The sequence below is a fragment of the Syngnathoides biaculeatus genome, chromosome 6 (genome assembly GCF_019802595.1).
Source record: "Syngnathoides biaculeatus isolate LvHL_M chromosome 6, ASM1980259v1, whole genome shotgun sequence".
NCBI classification, from domain to species: Eukaryota; Metazoa; Chordata; class Actinopteri; order Syngnathiformes; family Syngnathidae; genus Syngnathoides; species Syngnathoides biaculeatus.
Window position 1 is genome coordinate 5,106,797 of NC_084645.1, and position 23,237 is coordinate 5,130,033.

General features: G+C 45.8%; 1 protein-coding gene, 1 long non-coding RNA gene and 1 pseudogene across 5 annotated transcripts in view; 1 reads left to right on the top strand and 2 right to left on the bottom strand.

The window, feature by feature from the left end:
• lamb1a (laminin, beta 1a) overlaps positions 1 to 13,204 on the bottom strand; it is a 104,504-nt gene extending 91,300 nt beyond the window's left edge. For all 4 annotated transcript variants that reach the window (XR_009795512.1, XM_061823597.1, XM_061823598.1 and 1 more), the window contains exons 1-2: positions 13,121 to 13,204; positions 11,103 to 11,308 (exon numbers count right to left, since the gene is read on the bottom strand). Coding sequence is in view for 3 of the 4 variants with exons in the window: in XM_061823597.1 (XP_061679581.1) it covers positions 11,103 to 11,308; positions 13,121 to 13,151 (237 nt within the window). In the remaining variant the exon portion in view is untranslated. The remainder of the gene's footprint in view (positions 1 to 11,102; positions 11,309 to 13,120) is intronic.
• A 2,668-nt stretch (positions 13,205 to 15,872) lies between these two features.
• On the top strand, positions 15,873 to 19,159 carry LOC133502605 (uncharacterized). The gene is made up of 2 exons (XR_009795513.1): positions 15,873 to 16,448; positions 18,527 to 19,159. It is a non-coding gene; the product is annotated as an uncharacterized LOC133502605 (long non-coding RNA).
• LOC133502821 (5S ribosomal RNA) lies at positions 17,049 to 17,167 on the bottom strand (annotated as a pseudogene).
• Positions 19,160 to 23,237: the final 4,078 nt, after the last annotated feature.

A 23,237-nucleotide genomic window follows, 5' to 3' on the forward strand; every position in this document is an offset into this window, starting at 1 on the left:
CTTGTAGGTCATACTATGTTCCTGTCTCTTCTAGAAATTAGCGTTCACCACTGCCAATTCCATCATTTTTGCAAAATCCACCACCATCTGACCCTCAAAGTTCCTTTGCTGAATGGCGTACTTACACATAACTTCTTCATTGCCTCTGTTTCCTTCACTAACATGTCCATTGAAATCTGCACCAATCACAACTCTCTCTGACTGGGATGCTCAGGACTACTTCTTCTGGTTCCTTCCAGAATTTCTATTTCAACTCGAGGTAACATCGAACCTGTGGGGCATAGCCACAAATCACATAATACGCAATACCCTCAATTTCAAATTTTATCCTCATCACTCGATCTGATACTCTTTTCGACTCCAATACATTCTTTGCTAACTCTTCCTTTAAAATAACCCCTATTCCATTTCTCTTCCCATCTATTCCATGGTAAAATCATTTAAACCCTGCTCCTAAACCTCCAGCCTTACTCCCTTTCCACTTGCTCTCCTGGATGCACAATATAGTAACCTTTCTCCTAATCATCATGTCAACTCACCCCTGACCTTTTCCTGTCATAGTCCCAACATTCAAAGTCCCTACACACAGCTGTAGGGTCTGTGCATTCCTCTTCTTTTGCTGACTAAGCCTCTTTCCTCGTCTTTTTTGCCTTCTACCTACATGATCTGAATTTCTACCTATGCCTTTAGGATTAACAGTGCCAGGCGCGGGCATATTTAGCCCGTGCCACGACCTATCCATTATGGAATTCGTTTGATGAACGCTCACATATGTTTGGCACATTTTTATGCCGGATGCCCTTCCTGACGCAACCCTCTGCATTTATCCGGGCTTGGGTTCGGCCTACAGGTCGCACAGTACTGTGTTCCCTAACAGGATGCGTCCCAGAATTTTCAAAAATGCAATCAAATAAACAAAGTCAGCACATAAGCTACATATTTCACATACAACCTAATCTATGTTAAAGTTAAAGTCCAAATAGAAGCAGTCAAATAAACAAAATCAGCACATAAGTAACACAATTCCCATACTACCTAGTCTATGTTAAAGTTAAAGTTAAAAGGGTATGTGGGTAAGAAGTTTCAAGCATGAAAATGTAAAGGATATGTAGATTTAAAGGATATGGGTATGAAAGAGATTCAAACCAACGGCTCTCACTCCAGTAGTTGCAGGTTGAGTTGTCCTCACAATCCTCAGTCTACAAATTTTAATACTAATACTAATATTGATTCGGCGGGACGGTGACTGAGATGGAAAGCGTTGGCCTCACAGTTCTTAGATCCCAGGTTCAAGCACGCCCCCCCCTGAACCCCAGACTGGTGGCCATCCAGGCCACCAAACACGAGGCGTCCGGGCGGACAGTCAGAAGGATGACCCGGAAGCCAAGCACCAGGGTCCCCACGGAGCGATTCGGGCGGACGACCTCTGTGAGGAACCAAACGGCGAAGCAGGAACCAGAACGAGGCAGGCCACTGCTCCGGACGAGAACCTCCCACGCCGTCGTTGCAAGACGACCAGGGATTGGTCGCCAACGAGGCCAGGTCATGAAGCGGCTGGGAGCCATCTGGAGCGAATAGGATGATGGAGAGAAGGACCAGAGCATTGACCGTCACCATTACCATCCCGAAGTCTCTCCAGCTCCGGGGTGGCTCATCAGAACTCTCCAGCTCTTGTTGGACAGGAACGTGAGAAGGCGGCGACGCCATCGCCCCCTCCTGGACAGCAACGTGAGAAGGCAGAGACACCATCGCCCCCTCCTGGACAGCAACATGAGAAGGCAGAGACGCCATCGCCCCCTCCTGGTCAGCAACGTGAGAAGGCGGCGCCAGTACCGCCCCCTCCTGGTCAGCAACGTGAGAAGGCGGTGCCAGTACCGCCCCCTCCTGGTCAGCAACGTGAGAAGGCGGCGCCAGTACCGCCCCCTCCTGGTCAGCAACGTGAGAAGGCGGCGGCGACGCCATCGCCCCCTCCTGGACAGCAACGTGAGAAGGCGGCGCCAGTACCGCCCCCTCCTGGACAGCAACTTGAGAAGGCGGCGCCAGTACTGCTCCCTCCTGGACAGCAACATGAGAAGGCGGCGCCAGTACCGCCCCCTCCTGGTCAGCAACGTGAGAAGGCGGCGCCAGTACCGCCCCCTCCTGGACAGCAACGTGAGAAGGTGGCGCCAGTACCGCCCCCTCCTGGACAGCAACGCGAGAAGGCGGCCCCAGTACCGCCCCCTCCTGGACAGCAACTTGAGAAGGCGGCGCCAGTACCGCCCCCTCCTGGACAGCAACTTGAGAAGGCGGCGCCAGTACCGCCCCCTCCTGGACAGGAACGTGAGAAGGCAGCGACCCGGTCGCCGCCTTCTGGACAAGAACGTGAGAAGGCGGCAGCAGCATCACCAACTCCACCTCCTCCTGGACGGGAGCGTGAGGCGGCTGGGGAACTGTCGCCACCTCCTGGACAGGAACGTGAGAAGGCGGAGGCAGCATCACCAACTCCACCTCCTCCTGGACGGGAGCCTGAGGCGGCTGGGGAACTGTCGCCACCTCCTGGACAGGAACGTATGGGCGTGCCCGTCGCCGATAGAGCAGGAACAGGGAGCGTCCGCGGGGCGGTCGCCACTGCCACTCCAGAGCATGGACGAGAGGCGGCTGTGGAGACGCCACCTCCTGGACAGCAACGTGAGGCGGCATCGGGTCGGTCCCCACTGCCACGTGAGCTTGCAGTGCATCCGTTGAAACAGCAACGTGGGCGTGGCGCGGTGGCGAATCCGTTTCCAGGGCAACGTGAACCTGAGTAGGCGGAGAGTCAGTCGAAACTGACACGTGGGCGTGTCTCGGGAGCGGGTCAGTTCCAACTGCCGCGTGAGCTCTGCTCGGAACCGCCAAAACCTCGACGTGGGAATGGCGAGGAGGCGGGTCAGTCTCCACAGCTACATGCAATTGGCGAGGTGGCGAGTCTGTTCCCACTGTGGCGTGCACTTGGCAAAGGGGTGGGTCGGTTTCCACGGCAACGTGAACCTGAGTCAGCAGCGAGTCCGTCGCCGTTGCGACGTCAGCGTAGCTCGGCTGGTTCGACAATCCTTCCCGGACCTGGGCCGTGAGAGCCGCCAATTCGGCGCTCTGCCGCTCTATCTCTGCCCGCATTTCGCGGCGGAACGCCTCGTGATTTGGCGGCTCCTCCTCCCTCCTGGCTGGAAGCTTCGCCACCAGCTGCAGGTCTGCGGGTTTCGCCGTTGCCGGCGAGGAGTGGGAGGGCAGTGTCTTAGTTGCCACACAGTGGGAGGCACCGGGGAGCGCCCGGCCGGGGCGTCTCCTCTGGCCGCCACGTGGAGGTCCCGGGTAGATGGCCAAGCGGGTTCCCTCATATGGATTGGTGTACTTAAACCTACCGGGTGAATACGTTCGGGTGCTGGAAACGCGGGGAGGTGAAACAAACTGACTGGGATGAAAGATCGGACGAGCCGATTCATAGTCAGAATAATCGGAGTCGTACTCCACCAGCCGGTCAAACAAATTGTGGTCCTCCTCATATTCCAAAAAGTCAGAGTCCAGAAGAATATGAGGACCCGGACGGGTCGTGTTCGGGACGTATTCATACCTCGCTGGCGGAGCGTAAGACACGGAAGTGGAGGACGTCAGGGAGCCTACCCGGATTGGACAGGCTTGGTCCTCCGGCAGACGGTCTACCTTGCGTCGGTCCCGGCGATGCCGGGTCTTTCCTGCTGGGTCCTGTATTGGCCAGTTCGTTCTGTCACGACCCATCGGAAACGAGAGGTAGGACCCAAACGCAGGAACTCGGAAGACGCAAGGTAGTTCAAGAAGAGACGTTTATTGTATGCAGAGGTCGGGGATCGAGCAGGCAGTCCGGTGCAGAACGGAAGTTGTGACGTCGAGCGAAGAGAGCAGATGAGCAGACAGGCAGGAGTATCAAGGAGTCAGGCTTACAAGGTTGGTCAGAGAACGGACGGAGGTCGTTACACACAAGTTCAGTCAGGAATACGAGAGTGCTGGAACGGGACATAAAGCTCAACGAACTGGCGGAGGACCAGTCGTCACCGGGTCCTATATATACAGGGGATGATCAGCCCGCATGAGGCGCAGGTGTGTGCCTCCCAATTAGCGCAGCCGCGCGGGCACCCGCACAGCTCGTGCTGAAGCGGCAGGATCATGACACCTAGGTGTGATTGTGAGTGCAGCAGTTTGTCTCGATGTTCTCTGCAATTGGGTGGCAACCAGTTCAGGGTGTACCCCCCCTCCTTGACAGCTGGAATAGGCAAAAATTGATGGATAATACTGATTCACCACCAGGATATGAGGGTGAGTCCCAACAATGGCAAAAGGCAGAAAATAGTAGTTTACTGATCAATAACTTAATGACTTAATTTCCAGAGGGAAAAAACTGTTTGAATGCTGGTGAGTTTTGACTTGCATTGATCGGAAGCGCCTCCGCGATGGAAAGAGGTGGAAGAGCAGGTGGCCAGGATGTGGAAGCTCTGAAAGGATTCTGCCTGCTCTGGACCTAGTTCAAGTGACATGCAAGTCTTCAATAGTGGGTAGAGTGGTGCCGACAATCTGTTCAGAGGTTTTGATTGTCCATTAAAGTCAGAGTTTGTCCATATTAGTGGGAGCCCCAAACCAGACTGTGATGGAGATATAGTACTGATTATATGACTGCTGTATAGAACTGTTAGCAGCTCTTGGGACTGTGCTTCCTCAGAAGCTCCAAGAAGTTTATCCTTCGGTGGGCTTTTTGAGGAGAAGAGCAGAGGGGAGAGGACACAGCCTAGGGTGCCATGGTGCTGATAGCGTGCGTGGATGAGGTGTTGTCACCGTCTTTTATGAGACTGATGACTTTGGTGTCATCTGCAAACTTCAGGTGTTTGATAGTCGGGCACCTCGAGGTGCAGTCTTTTGTGTAAAGCGTGAAGAGCAGAGGAGAGAGGACACAATTTTGGGGTGCCCTGGTGCTAATAGTCCGCGTAGCTGAGGTGGTCTCCCCCAAGCCTCACCTGCTTTGTCCTGCCTGTCAGGAAGTTGTAGAGCCACTGGGAGATGGCAGGTGAGACGCTGAGCTGGAGAAGTTTGGAGGAGAGGAGGTCAGGAATGATGGTGTTAAACGCAGAGCTCAAGGCCACGAACAAGATCCTCACATAGGTTTCCTCCCTGTCGAGGTGTTCAAGGATGAAGTGCAGACCCATGTTGACGGCATCATTGCAGACGTGTTAGGTTGATAGGCAAACTGCAGTGAGTTCAGCTGGGGACCTGTGATGCTCTTGTGGTGGTCCAGCACATGGTGTTCAAGGGACTTCATAACCATAGATGTCAAGGCAACAGGCCTGTCGTCATTAAGACCTGAGACTGCTGATTTTTGGGGGACCGGTATGATGGTGGAGCGTTTGAAGCAGGTTGGTACCTCACACAGTTCTAGAGACTTGTTGAAGATCTTTGTGAAGGCAAGAGCTAGTTGGTCTGTGCAGGCAGGATGGGGACACAAGGTCTGGGCCCGGCGCTTTGTTGATCTTTTGTTGTTTGAAGACCTGCCTAACATCCCTTTCATTGATGTTAAACAGTGGAGTGGAACGTGCTGCAGCTTGGCGGGTGCGTAGTGTGGAAGTGTCCATTTTGAATCTGCAGTAAAAGCTATTTCGGTCATCGGCTAGCCCGCTATTGTTTTTTACTTTGAGGAGTGGGTGGGGGGGGGGGGGAGACATTGCTTGTAATTAGTGAGTTATTGTAATCCACGCCAGACTGATTTGGAGTCATTAGCACCAAGATGTTTTTCCAGTTTAGCTGCATAGTCCCTCTTTGCAATGTTAATTTGGTCAACTGGTTTCTCGTGCGATTGTACAGGGCCCTATCCCCCCTAAGATATTCAACCTCTTTAGCTTGGTGGAGTTGGCTCAGTCTGCCTGAAAAGCATGGCTTGTTGTTATTGAACGTGCAAAATGTTTTTATTGGTACACACATCTCACAGAAACTGACATACGCGATAACAATATCTGTGAATTCATCGAGGCTGTTCGCTGAATTTTCAAAGACACTCCAGTCTGTGCAGTCAAAGCAGCTTTGAAGTTCTAATTTTGCTTCGTTGGTCTGCTTTTTAACTGATTTGACTAAAGGATTCACAAAATTAAAGTGCTTCTCAATGTAGGCATTAAATAGAGTAAGCACCACTGTGGTTCGCTCAACTTTCCTTTAACTTTGCTGCAGGTAGGACTGATGTCTTTCTTTGGGGCCATGGTAAAGAAAATACTGGAAAGATAACAAGACACAATCTTGAGAAGGACTCACGAATGTCTGTGCACTGGCTTCAGTGTGAGCGATTGCTTGACACTAAGTGGGGAGCGGCTAGTCTCATCACCACCTCGTGTGTGTTCGGCATCGCTTGGCTCAAGGCTTCTACCTGATCAACATGGGTTTAACCTGGTCTAGGTATTCAGAGACCGAGAATTGGGTCAAAATCTGAGGCATTTCTTTGCTGATTTTTTTGATCAAAAGCCAATTTGTACGACCACTGAGGCGTTCGAACTCCGAGGTCCACTGTGTCTGATTTAGGCATTTTCACAGCAGGAAATACAGTGTGCCCTTGGCCATACGTGGTTCACCATTTGCAGCCCCGCATGTTTGTGAATTTTGCACTCAGTTATTTTTTTTCTCTCGTAATCTACTGTATTTTGGCGGAACGGTGGTACAGCTGTAGAGATTTGACCTCACAGTTCTGAGGAACGGGGTTCAAATCCTGGCCCTGCTTGTGTGGTGTTTGCATGTTCTCCCCGTGCCTGCGTGGGTTTTCTCTGGGCACTCCGGTTTCCTCCCACATCCCAAAAACACGCATTAATTGGAGACTCTAAAATGCCCCTAGGTGTGTTTATAACTGCGACTGTTGTCTGTCTCCATGCCATGTGCCCTGTTGGTGCACACGCACATCGCCGCAACTTCTGTAAATAGGAAGCCGGCTTGCTAGAACGTGCCTTTATGTGTGTGCGCTTGACATATTGGCCACACCTGAATCAAGCGATGAGGTGGACGATAGTCTAACGTCTTTTGTTTTTTTGGGCACGCCGTCACACGATCAACGAAAACTGCCTCGCGATCGACGCATTGATCACCCCTGGTGTGACTGAATTTCCTTTGACATGGCTCATTATGTTGATGACTTTCGACGTAAATGCGTTCGCAGTACGTGAAGCAGCTCGGATTATGTGATTTTGGCATCACTTCCGAAGAGGCTCAGTACGGTTAACTTGTATTTCCTGTTTATGGGTGAATACTGATTGTTTAGGAGCAGCCTTGTTTTGTTAACATTTATGAAATAAACACGTTAATTAATGTAAACACTACACAAAATAAGTGACGTCTTTCAATATCTATTTTATCTTCTTATAACCAATTTTACACGTGTGATTTTTCTTGCTCGACTGCAGATTTGCGAGTGCGATGGCGCGCGGGTGCGAACGCGCTCTTCAAATGTGAGTGACTGCCTGTTCAGAAGTGGATAACATTTTGAATTGGTTAACACTGTTAGTTTAGGTTGGTATTTTCAGACATTTTATTGATGTACAGTACAGGCATAATTGACAACTCACCAAGTGCTGTATATTTCTTCTCGCTGCTTACAGTTTCACTCTGCTTCAATTATTTAATAAAGGAGCTATAGAATGCTCATCTCCTGGCTCTTAAACAGAGTTTGGCTGGCTGTTAATTCTGCGTTCGACACTGAGTATGTTAACACGTACTGTAGAAAGAACAGTATACTAAATACAACAGCAAATTAAAAAAAAAACATAAAATAACCTCAAATTAAAAGAGAAAATAGTAAATCAAAAAGTACACTACAGACTCCAGCACATCCGCGACTGCAGTGAGTAACTAAACACAGGAAGTTAAAAAACACAACAGCAAATGACTAAACACAACCCCAAATTAAAAGACATAACAGTAAATCAAAAAATACCACTGAAAAAAATGTAAAGACAACAACATATCAAAAAACACAATAGCATATAACAATCTTCCCGCAGGTTAATGTCATCGTGTTTTTTTCACTTGTTGTTTTTTAATTTGCCATTGTGTTTAGTCATTTTTGTGTTTTTGTACTTGCCGTTGTGTTTAGTAATTTGTTGTGTTTTTTAATTTGGTGTTGTGTTTACTTATTTGCTGTAGTGTTTAGCACTTCAGGACCACCGAAGTTAAACGACTACAATCGAATAAAGTAGTGAAGAACAAAGTAGTACAATTAAATATTGGGATAACAAAACAATGAAATACTATTCACTATTTATTTATAAGCTATTTACTTTCTTTCAGGGATGCTCTTTTAACTGGCTAATGACAGAAAATAAGATGAGACTGGTGGAAAGCAATGGATTACTTTTAGTGAGAGAACTCTGCTGGAGAGTGTCCTAAAGCAGCTGGACAAGCATCAGTCTCCTGTTATACCAGTGTGTGTGTGTGTGTGCGTGCGTGTGCATGTGTGTGTGTGTGTGTGTGTGTGTGTGTCTGTGTGTGTGTTGAGGGGGGAGGTTATGGTCAGCACAGGAAGTGCTCCAGACTACAAGAACCCCCCAACCCCAGCCCTCCCAAGAGCCAGACACACCAGACACTCATCACGGAGTTTATTTTCTTACAAACATTCCATTCCATCAGTAGACAGCAGCCCTTCTAACAAAGAAGATGAAGCAAGAGTATTTATGGGAAAGATTTAATGTGCTGGAGTCATTTTAGAGAGATGGCGAGCTATTGCTTCAATGAACATCAAACTTCCTTTTTTTTTTAAACTTACTTTACTATGAAGCTCTGTGGAGTGAGTCTTGTCCTACATTTTATCTTTGTGGTAAAACAAATCAAACTCGGACTGCCTTAATAGGTGAGATGCTAATAAAAGGAAAAGTGGGCAGGGAGAAACTTACTTACAAAGCAGAAGGTTAACATCAGCTTGGGTTTCACAGCCTGATCTCAAGCTTGCCAACCCTATGAGGTTGATTGGGGTGTTGTGTTACTCCATAAATATTTCTCCTCGAAAACCCAGAATAACGCTACATTTGTAAAAACCAAAGCCAGCATAGCATATTCGGGATCTGATGAGATATTTCAAAGATGTGAACCTGCGTGACCTGCCACCAGAGAGCATTTAATATGTTGGAAGAACAGCTACAGTTACTGGCATTATGGGTAGCATCTACAACATTGGTAAGAAGAACAATGACCGTCAGTTGGGGAAACAGTGAGGTAAAGGTACAGTGAGTGGATTTAAAATGTCTCCATATGTCATGATCCTGCCACTCCAGCCCGGGCTGTGCAGGTGCCAGTGCGGTCGCGCTGATTGGTAGGCGCACACCTGCGCCTCATGCAGCCTGATTATGCTGTGTATTTATATGACGACTGGCTGGCGCCAGTTAGTTGAGCTTCATGTCCCGTTCCAGCACTCGTATCCCTGATCTACAACCCGTGTGTACCGACCTTCGCCTGTTCTCCGACCAACCTTGTAAGCCTGACTCCTTTGATACTTCTGCCTGCCTTGATCGTTCTCCTGTGTACCGACTTCTGCCTGCCCGCTCACCTGCTCTCTTCGCCCAACGTCCCAACTACCGCTCCTGCACCGGACTGCCTGCTCGATCCCCGACCTCGGCATATAATAAACGTTTCTCCTTGAAGTACCTTGCATCGTCCGAGTCCTGCATTGGGTCCTACTCCCGTTCCGATGGGTAATGACACCATAACACGGTTCAAATGATTTTGTGATGTAAAAAATTGGGACCAACATAAATTATGTCAAAAGATTTTCCACTATTAATGTGTCCTATGACCTGTACAACTTAAATGATTTTGAAAAATATTTTCAGAAGGGGAAGTAAAACCCAAACAACTGGAATAAAATGGTTGAGGAAGTATGCACACCTTTCTATAATTGGGATGTACTGTCGCTGTGTTCACAATTACCCAATCACATTCAAACTCGTGTTAAATGTGAGTCAACTTATGTTAAGCGTTAGTTAGCACACATGTACCACCATATAAAAACACACACACACGCACACTCACGCACCCTTGTAATTTTGAGACGATCACGTGTGGTTTGTGACAAATGTGGATAAAAAAAAAAGCTGTGGGTGATGAGAGGAGATTACCAGCTGACTAGAGTTTAAAAGGTACTGTAGGTATAGGCTGACAAGCTTGCTCATCAGTCACCCAGATGAGTTGACAGCTCACACTTGTCTTTTGAAATGATGAAGTAGTGGGCCAGCATCAATACAATAATGTGATGGCCATTGGCCAGACACAATTGTATACTAGCCTGCCTGTCACATACATCTGTGGTGCACATATATGCAATGGTGCTGTTGAAAATAACGTGTCTTATCTAAAAGAAGTAGGCAATTATATTGCAGCAGACAGCCAATAATATTGCTGTGGGTTGCTTTGAGCTCGCAGCACAGTGGATCAGATGGAAAGTGTTGGTCTCACAGTTCTGAGGACCTGGATTCAATCCCAGGCCTCCCTGTGTGGAGTTTGTATGTTCTCCCCGTACCTGCGTGGGTTTTCTCTGGGCACTCCGTTTTCCTCCCACATCCCCCAAAACATGCAACATTAATAAGACACTCTAAATTGGCCCTCGGTGTGATTATGAGTGTGATAGTTGTCTGTCTCTGTCTGCCCTGCGATTGGCTGGCAAAAAGTTCAGGGTGTACCCTACCATCTGCCCGTTGACAGCTGGGATTGGCTCCAGCATTCCCGCGACCCTTGTGAAGATAAGAAAATCGATGGATGGATAATTACAACTGTCTGGTTGTGGTCAATGCTTTTTGTTTGGCTAGGTGACTAATTACACTTAATTAGATTATGTAATTCAATGGCAACATATTTGTAATTGTATTCCATTGCATTACACACACCTAGAGGCAATTTAGAGTGTCTAATTAATGTTGCATGTTTTGGGGGATGCGGGAGGAAACCAGAGTGCCCGGAGAAAACCCATGCAGGCATTGGGAGAACATGCAAACGCCACACAGGCGAGGCCGCTATTGAACCCCAGTCCTCAGAACTGTGAGGCCAACGCTTTACAGCTGTTTCACTGTCCTGCCACTGTTTTTACAATTATTTAAATATTTTAGTACCTGCAGATGGCTGACAATGCAGAAAGGTTCAGGATGGTTTAGTCCACAGGTCGAGGTTGCTGAGAGCTGGTGTGCTCGCCCAATAAGAAGATCGCCTGTTGCTGGGTAACAGCTGCCCTCAGTGCAGACATCAGTGAGCTCAGGTAGACTGATCTGATCCTTGCCTTGGTCCACCAGAGGTCGAACTTGAGTGAACACCTGAAGACCTAAGAGCAATAGTCCCACCCCAACATTGGTCAGTCTGACAAAGGCAAGGAGAAGGAAGCGCCGCTCACGGCAGTGATCAGACCATGCCCATGGCACTACTGGACAATTACGCAGTCAAATCATGGAGGGTGACTTTTGCATAGCACTTCCTCCTTCTCTCTCGAGTCATCGCACCACCACTAAAAAGGTAAATGATTCATATTTAAGTTGCTTTAAGTTCATGCATTTTTTTAAATGCAGGGTGTACAGTACATGTTTTCACATAAATAGGAATTCAAATGGGAATTTAATATTTAGAGGTGTAGAAATGATGAAATTCATTTACATTATTTCCTCTGGAAAAATATGTTTCAGCAGTTGAACAACTTGGATATTGAACACTTCACACAAACAAATTATTTTCAAACTATTAATTAATTGTTTGAAATAATATAATTAATGGAATTTTATAGTCGCGCCACGGTGGAACAGCTGTAAAGTGTTGGCCTCACATTTTGAGGACCAGGGTTTAATCCCAGCCCTCCTTGTGTGCAGTTTGCATGTTCTCCCCGTTCCTGTGTGGGTTTTCTCCGGGCTCTCCGGTTTCCTCCCACATCCCCAAAACATGCATTAATTGGAGAGTCTAAATTGTCCCCAAGTGTGATTGTGAGTGTAACTGTTGTCTGTCTCCATGTGCCATGCAATTGGCTGGCAACCAGTTCAAGGCTGTACCCTCCCTAATGCCTGCAGACAGCTGGGATAAGAAAATGAATGGATTGATGGATGGATAATTTAATAATAAACTTTGACCTAATTTCAAACCACAGAAATCTGACTATTTTTATTAGCCATCCATCCATCCATCCATCCATCCATTTCTGAGCTGCTTATCTCGAGTGTTGGACACTATCACCCTGAACTGTTTGAAAGCCAATCGCAGGGCACATAGAAACAACCAACCAATTGCACTCACAATCACATCTATGGGCAATTTAGAGTCCCCATGTATGTATGTTTTTGGGATGTGGGATGAAACCGGAGTGCCCAGAGAAAACCCACACACCCACAGGGAGAACATGCAAACTCCACATGGGCAGGGCCAGGATTTGAACCCCTGTCCTCAGAATTGTGAGGCAGATGCATGCTGACCAGTCGTGCCACCATAGAGCCATGTTTACATTATTGACATGAAAATGATCATCTGAGAATTTTGACTGAATCACACCAAATCCTCTCCTTCATTTGATATTCAGTCAGATGTTAACATAATATTTGTGCCTTTGTGTTGTATAAATACTTTGCATTCTGTAATTATTCCATCCGATATCTGAGACGCTTATCCTCGCAAGGGTCGCGGGAGTGCTCCAGCCTATCCCAGCTATCGTCGGGCAGGAGGAAGGTTCAACCCTGGATCGGTTGTCAGCCAAACGCAGGGCAGGCACATAAAGAGAAACAACCAGTCGCACACACAATCAGGTTAGGGTAATTTACAGTCTCCAATTATGCATATCCTCGGGATATGTGAGGAAACCAGAGTACCCGGAGAAAACCCACGCAGGTACAGCGAGAACATGCAAACTCAGTCATTCCACCGTGACGCCGGCATTGTGTAATTTTATCCACTTAAATGTCAACAAAATGATTAGCCAAACAATAAGAATCAGGACGAAAAAGACATTGAAAGTAATTTTTCTCATTTTGTTTTGTGATCAGTTTTGACGCAGAATCGGTTAAAGCAAATAGCGCAATTAACAACGTATTGCCCGTTGACAAAAACACATTTGAGAGTAGCTGGTTTGCTAATAATTGGTGAAAATAAGAAAGTTTCTCACCAAGAAGCATCACAAGTTCAACACGCAACATCTTCGCATTCACGCGAAGAAAAAAAACTTCTTGCCTTCCAAGTTCTCTCCACACATCCCATCCAGCATGAAGTGAAGTTGCCATTGACCCAAAAACAAGCATCCGTTCATGCTTTTCAAAATAAATTATATTTTCACCTACCTCCTGGAAACTTGAACCGAGTAGGTATTCATCTAACAACGTTCTGATAGCTATTTAGGGACTTATATCTGTAACTTTACAATTTTCTATGCCCTTGGTTCTTCTCTGCCCTTGGTTCTTCGACTCAAACCTTTCTACTGTGGGTTCTTTAAATTTAAGTGAGTGCACTAATGCAGAAATCCGTATAGTGTATTGGAAATGTCGCGTAAACCAAAGCAGAAATATAATATATTTTTTTTACTGTTTACTAATATTTATTAATCAGTTAACTTTACTGGTGCTTTGATTAGAGAGATTTCCTCTGTCTGTGACCATATTTTTAATCTGCAAACACAACAAGGTTTGAAGTAATTATTAGATTATTACATTTATTTAATGAGTAGAACTACATTGGCCCATTATCTTGCCAGGCAATTATGCCAGATTCTTGTAATCATTTCACTTTAATCACATTTCACACAAGGAGGAATGGATTAATGAATGAATGAATGAATGAATGAATGAATGAATGAATGATGAATGAATGAATGAATTGATTAACTAATTAGTTAATTAAAAGATGCATACATTTTCAATTTACATATATTAGTGTAATGTTTTCTAGTTTCTTGTGGCTTGTGTTGGTGATCATAATATCATAGCAAGTAAATACAAACTTTCACTATATTTGCATCTTTTCATATGGGATCACCTTTTGTTGTGTTTCTGAAATGTTTATTGTAGAACTCAGTTCACAGAACCCCCCCACCCCTTCATTCTTAAGTGCTTCGTCTCCTTCTCGTCTCCTACCCCTCAGTCACACCTCAGTAATCTCACCTACAAGAACAAAGGAAGAGTTTCCATCTGAGTGGGGGATGTTTGAGAATATGACACCCCACGTGAAGATCGAATCAGCACCGTCTGCCTTGCTGTGTAGTTGGTAATTATAATGACTCTGAACCAACTGTAGAATGGAGTTTTTCGAGAGAGAGCAGATAGTCTCTTTGCGATATGGAATCGTCAATACAATGAAGCTTTTTTTTTCCCCACCGAATGCTAGTAATTTTCTGGTATTATTCCCAGTCAAATCAGTTTACTTGTGTTTCTGTTTTCTTTTTAGATTTTATATATGGGTTTTTTTCCAGAATTTGAGGAGTCACGACCCATCGATATGGAGGTATAACCCAAATGCAGGAGTCGGGAGACACAGAGGTAATTTGGGAAAAACGTTTATTGTTCCACGGTCAGGGATCGGGCAGCCAGTCAGGTTCAGCAGCGGTAGTCAGGACGTTGGGCGTAGAGAGCAGGACTGCGGGCAGGCAGGAGTTGGTACACGGGAGATCGATCAAAGAAGGCAGGAGTGTCAAGGGAGTCAGGCTTACGCGGTCGGTCGGAGAACAGGCGGAGGTCGGTACACACGGGTTGTCGATCAGAGATACGGGAATGCAGGAATGGGGCATGAGTTGCAATGATCTGGCGCTGGACTAGTCGTCCCCATGGTCCTATATACACCGGGGCCAATCACCTAGAGTGAGGCGCAGGTGTGCGCCTCCCAATCAGCACAGCCGCGCGGGAACCCGCACAGCCAGGGCTGGACCGGCAGGACCATGACAGGAGGACAATTCAGGCACCAACAATTTTATTATGTATTTAATATTGACCTTTTTTTTCCAAGTCAAATGGGTATTACAGTCGTGTGATTTGATCTGTCAGGTTCAACCATCAATAGTACACTGTTTGACAGATTAAAGTTTTCATATCATATTTTTTTGGCGGCTTGGTAACAACTGATTTGAGCGTTGGCCTCACAGTTCTGAGGACCAGGATACAAATCCCAGGCCTGTGCTGTGTTTTCATGTTCTCTCCGTACCTGTGTGGGTCCGTTTTTTTTCCACATCACAAAAATGTGTTAATTGGAGACTCTAAATTGCCTTAGGTATGATTGCGAGTGCAAATGTTGTCAGTGTCAATGTGCCCTTCAATTGACTGGGAACCGGTTCTTGGTGTACCCCCCCTCTTGCCTGAAGACAGCTAGGATAGGCTCCAGCACTCCCACGACCCTTGTGAGGATATCTGGCTCAGAAAATGGATGGATGGACTACTTACAGTAACAGGGTGGGAAATCAATTCCTATGCTAGAGATTTACCTCAAATTTGAAGTTGTGTTAGCTGCATCTAACTGTTGAAGAAGAAACTGACAAAAAGTAAGAAAGTAAATCTTTTATTTTATGTATTTTATGAACATACTGTCCTGTAAGTAATTGGGTTGAGATGGTCTGAGTGACACACTCGATCACAACAGAACACAAAAAAACAATTCAAAATGTAGAATAGATTACTGAGCAAACATTTTTTCTTCTGTAGATTATTAAAAAAGTTTTAGTAACTGAGTTATGTGTATGTAGAGTATGATGAGTGTCTATATTTATTTATGTATAACATTGTATTGCATTCGTTCTTTATTAATTATTCTTTATTTTTCTTTCTTACCTATATTCTATATTACGTCATCTGATGCAGCTCTTTGTGGAATGTTCTGGAAGATGGGATTTTATTTTAATTTAATTTAATTTTATTTTATTTCATGCAAGATGGCGCCTACCGGTGTGGCAGCCTTTGCCACGTTCTCGCTGGTACAGTTTACGTTTGTGTGTTTTTCAGGCATCTTAAGACTCAAGTACACAAGACTTGCTAACCATCAGGGAGTCTTCTCCGGAATTTTTTTTGACAACTCTCACCAATTCGCTGAATCTTTTTCCGGAGTTACTCGTCAGCGAAGGAGGGGGATGCGAGCTAGTACACAACTTAAACTTCAAAAGAGGGGACATCGACTAGTGCTCCTGTTGACTCATTTCCGGAACCTATGCTCCCAAACCATGGAAATGGATGAATTTCAAATTCTGATCAAGACCTGGAAAGGCTGAACATTCTGCTGCTCTGTGCTTCACGGAGACTTGGCTTTGTGGATGCGTCACCGCCGCCGCCATTACACTTCCCGGCTTTCACCTTCATTGTGCGGACTGCGTCGCGGAGCTAACATGGAAATCGAAATATGTAAAATGCTTTTATATCAATGATAACTGGTGCCTGGACGTTAAACAGCTCATCACACACTGCAGTGTACTTTCAGAGTCGTTCTTTTTTAACTGTAAAGTTAAAGTAAGTTTTATTCATCAGGTGAGTTCGCCTCTTTCATTCTCATCAGTGATTACATTCTGCCTCAAGCTAGCATGAACGCAGCACTGCTAATGTCAGGTTTACGCAGCCTATGGAAGTCAGAGAGAGTTTCAGTGAAGTGATCAGTGATATGTGGGATGTGTCTCTTTCACCATCTCCAAACCATTCTGCCCACATCTCCACGAATCCTCCTTTTTTATCCTTCACATGGTCCGCAACGCAACAAAGCAAACATGACAAAGTGTGAATCGACAAACATAGCAACCATGACAAAAATAGCTAATGTGAGTCTGTGATGTCTTCACCATCCTCTCGAGATTGCCAGTTTTTATGTTGTGTGCTGCATCACTGTCTGGTGTTTCCATGGCACCAAATGTGCCTCTCGATTGCATCACATTGTTTAAGCATATCATAGCAAAAGTTTCCACTGCACCCAATGTGCCCCTTGATCACATCTTCTTCTTCTTCTTCTTCGCCTTTGGACTTGACCCATAGGGTTCACCACATTGTGTCATCTTAGATGAACGCATATTTGTTTGGCACAGTTTTACACCAGATGCCCTTCCTGATGTAACCCCTCTCCATTTAGCCGGGGAGAGAAGCTTACAGCACCTGGTATTCCCAGGCGGTCTCCCATCCAAGTACTAAACAGGGTCAAACCCGCTTAGCTTCCCAGATCTGACAAGATCGGGCATTCTCAGGGTAGCATGGCCGTAAGGTGCCCCTTGATCGCATCACAATGTTTAAGCAAAAGAGCATTAAAAACAAACAAGTGCACATATGAGATAACTTTAGATCCAATTAAACCAACCTTTCCCTTCCATTTATCTAGTATTTGCTCAAATTCCCACATTACCCAAAATAGACACTTAGCTAGATTTTCAACCACTTTATGATACACTCATAGGGACAAATGATTGGTTTATGCATCATCATTACATCCAGGATGTGGAAACAGATCAATCAGCTGGAGTACTCCCTCACGATTTGTCCCAAGCAAAGGATACATCTGCACGATTTTGTTCTCCATGGGTGAGATTGCTGTGGTAATAATTCTGTTTAGGCAAGAGCGCAGACAGAGAATACAGCAACATTCACACAAGCTCAAAGTGGCTGCAAAAACCGCAATAGAAATTAAAATAGAAGGAGTGCTTTGTATTTCCCGAACACACTCATCCAATTGTCCCACATGGAGGTGTCACCACCAGAGTACTCATTCATCTTACCGTTGAGGACCCTAAGGCCTTCCATAACTCTGGTCAGATGGCCGTCGGCAGCCATACGGTTCGGGATAAAGGTGTAACATCATTCCCCAAAGAGAGCGCAGACACCACTTTTTTCAGCCCGGAGCATGTCCATGGCTATTGGGTTTTGAAATGCCATTAAATAAGTGGCTGTGAGTTGTTCATGTACAGCCTCAAAAACACATTTGAGTCCAATTTCCCAATTTTGGATATTGTAGTGGATGTAGTTTATTCTCTCCAAGTTTTTGTTGGTTGTACACCACCAACACAGGAAGGATTCAAATCTAGATGCCACTTGGTCAGCCAATTTACACTCACTTGGGACTTCACAAGGAACACCAATGCACAGATATATGTTGGATCATTTTATTCTTGCCATTCAGCTGCTCTTTTCGACACAAGTGTTCAGGTGAAATTGTCTGTACGGTATATGTTGATTCATTAACAGACATAGGATGAATAAAGCACCATAATCTGTCACATTCCCAGGCAATTTGTCAAAAAGCCTGTTATTTCCGCACCACCACCAGATGTCACTATGGGACAATGGCTTCAATGAAAAAGGGCTTTACACATCATTGCTGATAAATTTCATAATTTGTTACCAGTTCCTGTCAAATGGATGCATGTGAAATGCTCGGTGCTACATCATTGGAAAACAATGTTTTTTTTGTTTTTCAAAAGAAGTCAATGGATATACATGCAATCTTTTGATGAAGCTTTTACTGCTTGTTCCACCATAAGAAGCCAATTATTATTCTGTCCTGAAATACCTGTTGGTACTTAAAACCACTTTCCAACCTTTAAAGTTTGGATAACCCTTACTCTTTTCAGTTTTTCTCTAGAAGAAAGGGTGTTAGCTGTTACTTCTGGAACTTCGCAAAGCATCAAAGTGAAGTTTGGATTACTGGAGACGTAGGCCCAGAGGAAAAGGCCCTAACATGGATTTCCTTCTTCATAAAAAGAGGGTTTTAAAGGGACTTTGGTGGTGTTCAAAATAATGTGGAGACCTTGACTCGTTTTGTATAACTGTAAAGTCTGTTGCAGGTGTCTAGTGAATTCAGATGTTCCCCAAGATGTTGTCCATTCATCATTTTCATTTCACTCATTTATTGATTTATTTGTTTTGTGTATAAGGTTTGTATATAACGTTCACCTGCCCTAATCTTTGTGTGTAAAGTTTACCTGCCCTCTCATCCCTCCTGTTGAGACATGCGTTAGCTCATGTCTCAATTTAGTACGACTCGTTTATTGTTTGGTCATCCACAGATGTAATTTTTTTTAGAATTGTTTTTTTTTTAATTGTAGAATCTGTTTTTGGACTCTGTTGCTGAATTTTTCCACAATGTATCAAATTCTAGATTTGTCGTTTTGTCTATTATCATAATTTGAGTTTTTCCGCAATGCAGCTCCCTTTATTATTCTATCAGTGAAAGCCTTTCTCAATGAAATCATATTTTTGTTTGATGTGTGTGCGACCCATTTGGATACAGCAGCAATATTTGGTAGTTGTATTGCATTTAGTCATTTCAACTTTTTTGTATAGGTTACTTTGCCTGGGTATGAAACTAGCCCTGTTTTTCCAGTAATGGACAAAAATGTGCATCGTTGCAAATGCATATTGGCTGTCTGTATAAATCATTACATTTTTTCCTTTCATTATTTTACATGCCTCAGTTAGTCCTGCTAGATCTGCTGCTTGTGCAGAATAATGTGGTGGAAATTTCTGTGCTTTTAAAATCATGTCTTTTGAAATGACAGCATTTTCTGATTCAGGAGAAGCAATCAGTACATCAACTAAATAAACCAAGACTCGACTGTCCCCGAGGGGTTGACATTTAGACTCCAAATGTGAATGCAAACCAAATTTCACATTCTTTACCCACTGTGTTTGAGAAAAATGCATTACTTTTATCTACTACGGTGAATATTATTGCATCTTGTCTGAGGGAAATCAAGAAAGTGTCAGGGTTAGGTTGTTTTTTTTTATGTCTTGAAGTGCAGTTGGCACACTCCCCTTAAAGTTTTTTTCCAAGTCCAGTCGGTCTCAGTTGATCTTGTTATTGTTTGTGATGTCATGTCAAATTCTGAAGGAGGCAGTTGCGTGGAGTGAGGAGCTTGTACGCTCACCTCTCTGCTTTCTTCATTTTCAACTTTCCATTGTTGTCGTGGTGTCAGTCTTGTCTCTTCATCATCTTTTCAATGAAACATCATTTCATTTTCTTTTTCTCAACTTACTCTTCCACTGTGGGATGTGTCTCTTTCATGATCTCCAACCCATTCTGCCCACATTTCCACAATCCTCCTTTTTTACTTAACTGGGTCCGCAACGCAACATAAGCAAAAATGACAAAGTGTGAGTCGATAAATATAACAACCATGACAAAAATAGCCAATGTGAGTCTATGACTTCACCATCCTCTCCAGATCGTCAGTCTTTATGTTGTGTGCTGTATCACTGTCTGGTGTTTCCTTGGCAATATGCCTTTTTGATTGCATCAAATTGTTTCAGCACATCATAGCAAAGGTTTCCATGGCACCCAATGGGCCTCTTGATTGCATCACATTGTTTACATTTCTGACCGTAAGCTTCAGGCAATAACTCATAAGCTTTCAGAAGAGTCTTTTTGACAAAATCATAATCAGAACTCTAATCGACAGAAAGAGCCAAATATGCATCTTGAGTTTTACCCTCTAAGAGAGTTTGCAATGGGATAGTACACGACACTTTAACCCATCTGAGTTTTTCGGCAACTTTCTCAAAGTGGAAAAGGTACTTATAAACCTATAAACTTTCTCATTGAAAGGAGGAACCAGTCTGGCATGCCTGGTAATATCAAAAAGTGAAGAACTGACTGAAGAAGCAGTGGGACTTTCAAGTTTTTCAAGTTCAATCTCTTTTTGAGCCTCAACTTCCATTTTTTTCTTTTTCAGCTTCAATTTCTCATTTTCTAAGTTCTGTTTCTTCCATCCAACCATTTTTTAGCCACGTATCTTCATGAGGTCGGAGGAATGCTGGAGCCTATCCCAGCCATCAATGGGCAGGAGGGAGGGTCCACCCTGAACGAGTTGCCAGCCAATCACAGGGCACATCAAGATAGTCGCATTCACGATCACACCGAGGGGCAATTTAGATTGTGTAATTAAAGGTCAAGTGTCATCCCTATATACATTCTAAAATAGATATTGTAATGAAAAATACATATGACATTATTCACTTGAATGTCTATACGAAAAAATAAATGTGAGAGGAGACCGCGTCATCCATGTGCAAAGTTGCAGAAGTGTCATTCTACGACATCCAAGTGGTCGCCATATTGGCTGCATCCCCTGTCCATGATGTCACCCGGACATTCGCCAATGAAAACACGCAGTGGACCCTACTATGCAAGACAAACACGCCTCTTCAGATACGGAAGCTCTTTTCGAAAAGGAAAACATCACACAACCGAGTGAAGTTACCGGGGCAATATTACATTATCGTTTTGAGCCATATTCAGATGATGTTATCACGGCCAAACCACCTCCCCGTCCGATCCGCTTCCGCGGCGGAGATGATCATCGCAGCCGGCCGGTGTGGCCCATTTTTGGCGCTGATGTGGCTTATCACGGACCCGAGATGGGCTGATTAAGGGCATTGTTCATAGCCGCCGCTGTCCACGATGAACAACACCATCGAGCCAGGGCGCTTTACGGCGTTGACGTCGCACGCGGCTGAGTTCGACATTGTCTGCAGCGTTGTTCAGAGCCGCCGCCATCTGGGAGCCCGACGTGCAGCCTTCGCTGGCGAAGTGACGCAGCAGCCCGACGCCGTCCGACACACACATCGACACATTTAGCACGCCTGTCATACATACACGGATCTTTTGTTACATTATGAGAGACCAATTACGTGGTCTGCCTCAAACTATTATTTTTTTTAGTAGCTGTATACACACCTACCTATCATTTGGAAACCACGAAGCTCTCGTCCTCTGCACCTGTGCAATTCATTTTTCACGACGAACCGGGTCTCTTGCAAATTTATGAAGGGTAAATCCATTCTCCCGAGTGTTCAAGCAATGTCCAGCAATGCAACGAGCCAGCATTTTGGCTAACACGAAGGAACAACGAGCTACCTTCCCGGAGGTAAAACTAATGGAAACAAACGAGTCCACTTGGGAGCCATCCTGTCCTGTACGTCACTTCCTGCTTCTTCTCAAAAACAAATCCCTTGAGAGGATTTTCATGGCGGGAGTCACAAAAAGCTGTATATGTCAAAATCATGTTTTGTGGTGAAAAAACACAAGGGTCCATGTCGGCTGTCGTTTTTTCTTTAATAACATACTAAAAATCATGCATTTCATGACAGTGGCCCCTTAAGCAAAAGTGCCTTAAAAACAAACAAGACAGCAGATGTTGTCACGTCCCATCGGAGCGAGAGTAGGACCCAAATGCAGGAACTCGGAAGACGCAGGGTAGTTCAAGAAGAGACACGTTTATTATATGCAGAGGTAGGGGATCGAGCAGGCAGTCCGTTACAGCAGCGTAGTTGGGACGTCGGGCGAAGAGAGCAGGTGAGCGAACAGGCAGGAGTCGGTACACAGGAGAACAATCAATGCAGGCAGAAGTAACGAAGGAGTCAGGCTTACAAGGTTGGTCGGACAACGGACGAAGGTCGGTACACACAGGTTCATTCAGGGATACCGGAGCACACGAACGGGACATGAAGATCATACGAACTGGCGCCGGCAAGTTGTCATCGCGGTCATATAAATCCACAGCATAATCAGGCTGCATGAGGCGCAGGTGTGCACCTTCCAATCAGCGCACCTGCGCGGACACCCGCACAGCTCGTGCTGAAGCGGCAGGATCATGACAGTACCCCCCCCCCCTCAAAGGCACGGCTCCCAGACGTGCCTAAACGAAAAAACAGACAATAATTAACACAGGCAGGCGGGGGGCGGAAGGGGTGTTCGGAGGAGGGCACCCCCCCCCCCCGAATCCCAGTCTGGTGGCCATCCAGGCCACCAAACACAAGGCGTCTGGTGTGGACAGGTCAGGAGGACGACCCGGACGCCAAGCACCAGGGTCCCCAAGGGGCAATTCGGGCGGACGACCTCTGTGAGGAACCAAACGGCGAAGCAGGAACCAGAAGGAGGCAGGCCACTGCTCCGGACGAGAACCTCCCACGCTGTCATTGCAAGACAACCAGGGATTGGTCGCCACCGAGGCTTGGTCAGAAGGCAGTCGTGGATTGGTCACCAACGAGGCCAGGTCATGAAGCGGCTGGGAGCCATCTGGAGCGAATAGGATGATGGAGAGAAGGACCAGAGCCATGACCGCCACCATCCCGAAGTCTCTCCAGCTCCGGGGTGGCTCCACAGAACTCCCCAGCTCCTCCTGGACAGGAACGTGAGAAGGCGGCGACACCATCGCCCCCTCCTGGACAGGAACGTGAGAAGGCGGCGACACTATCGCCCCCTCCTGGACAGCAACGTGAGAAGGCGGCGACACCATCGCCCCCTCCTGGAGAGCAACGTGAGAAGGCGGCGACACCATGGCC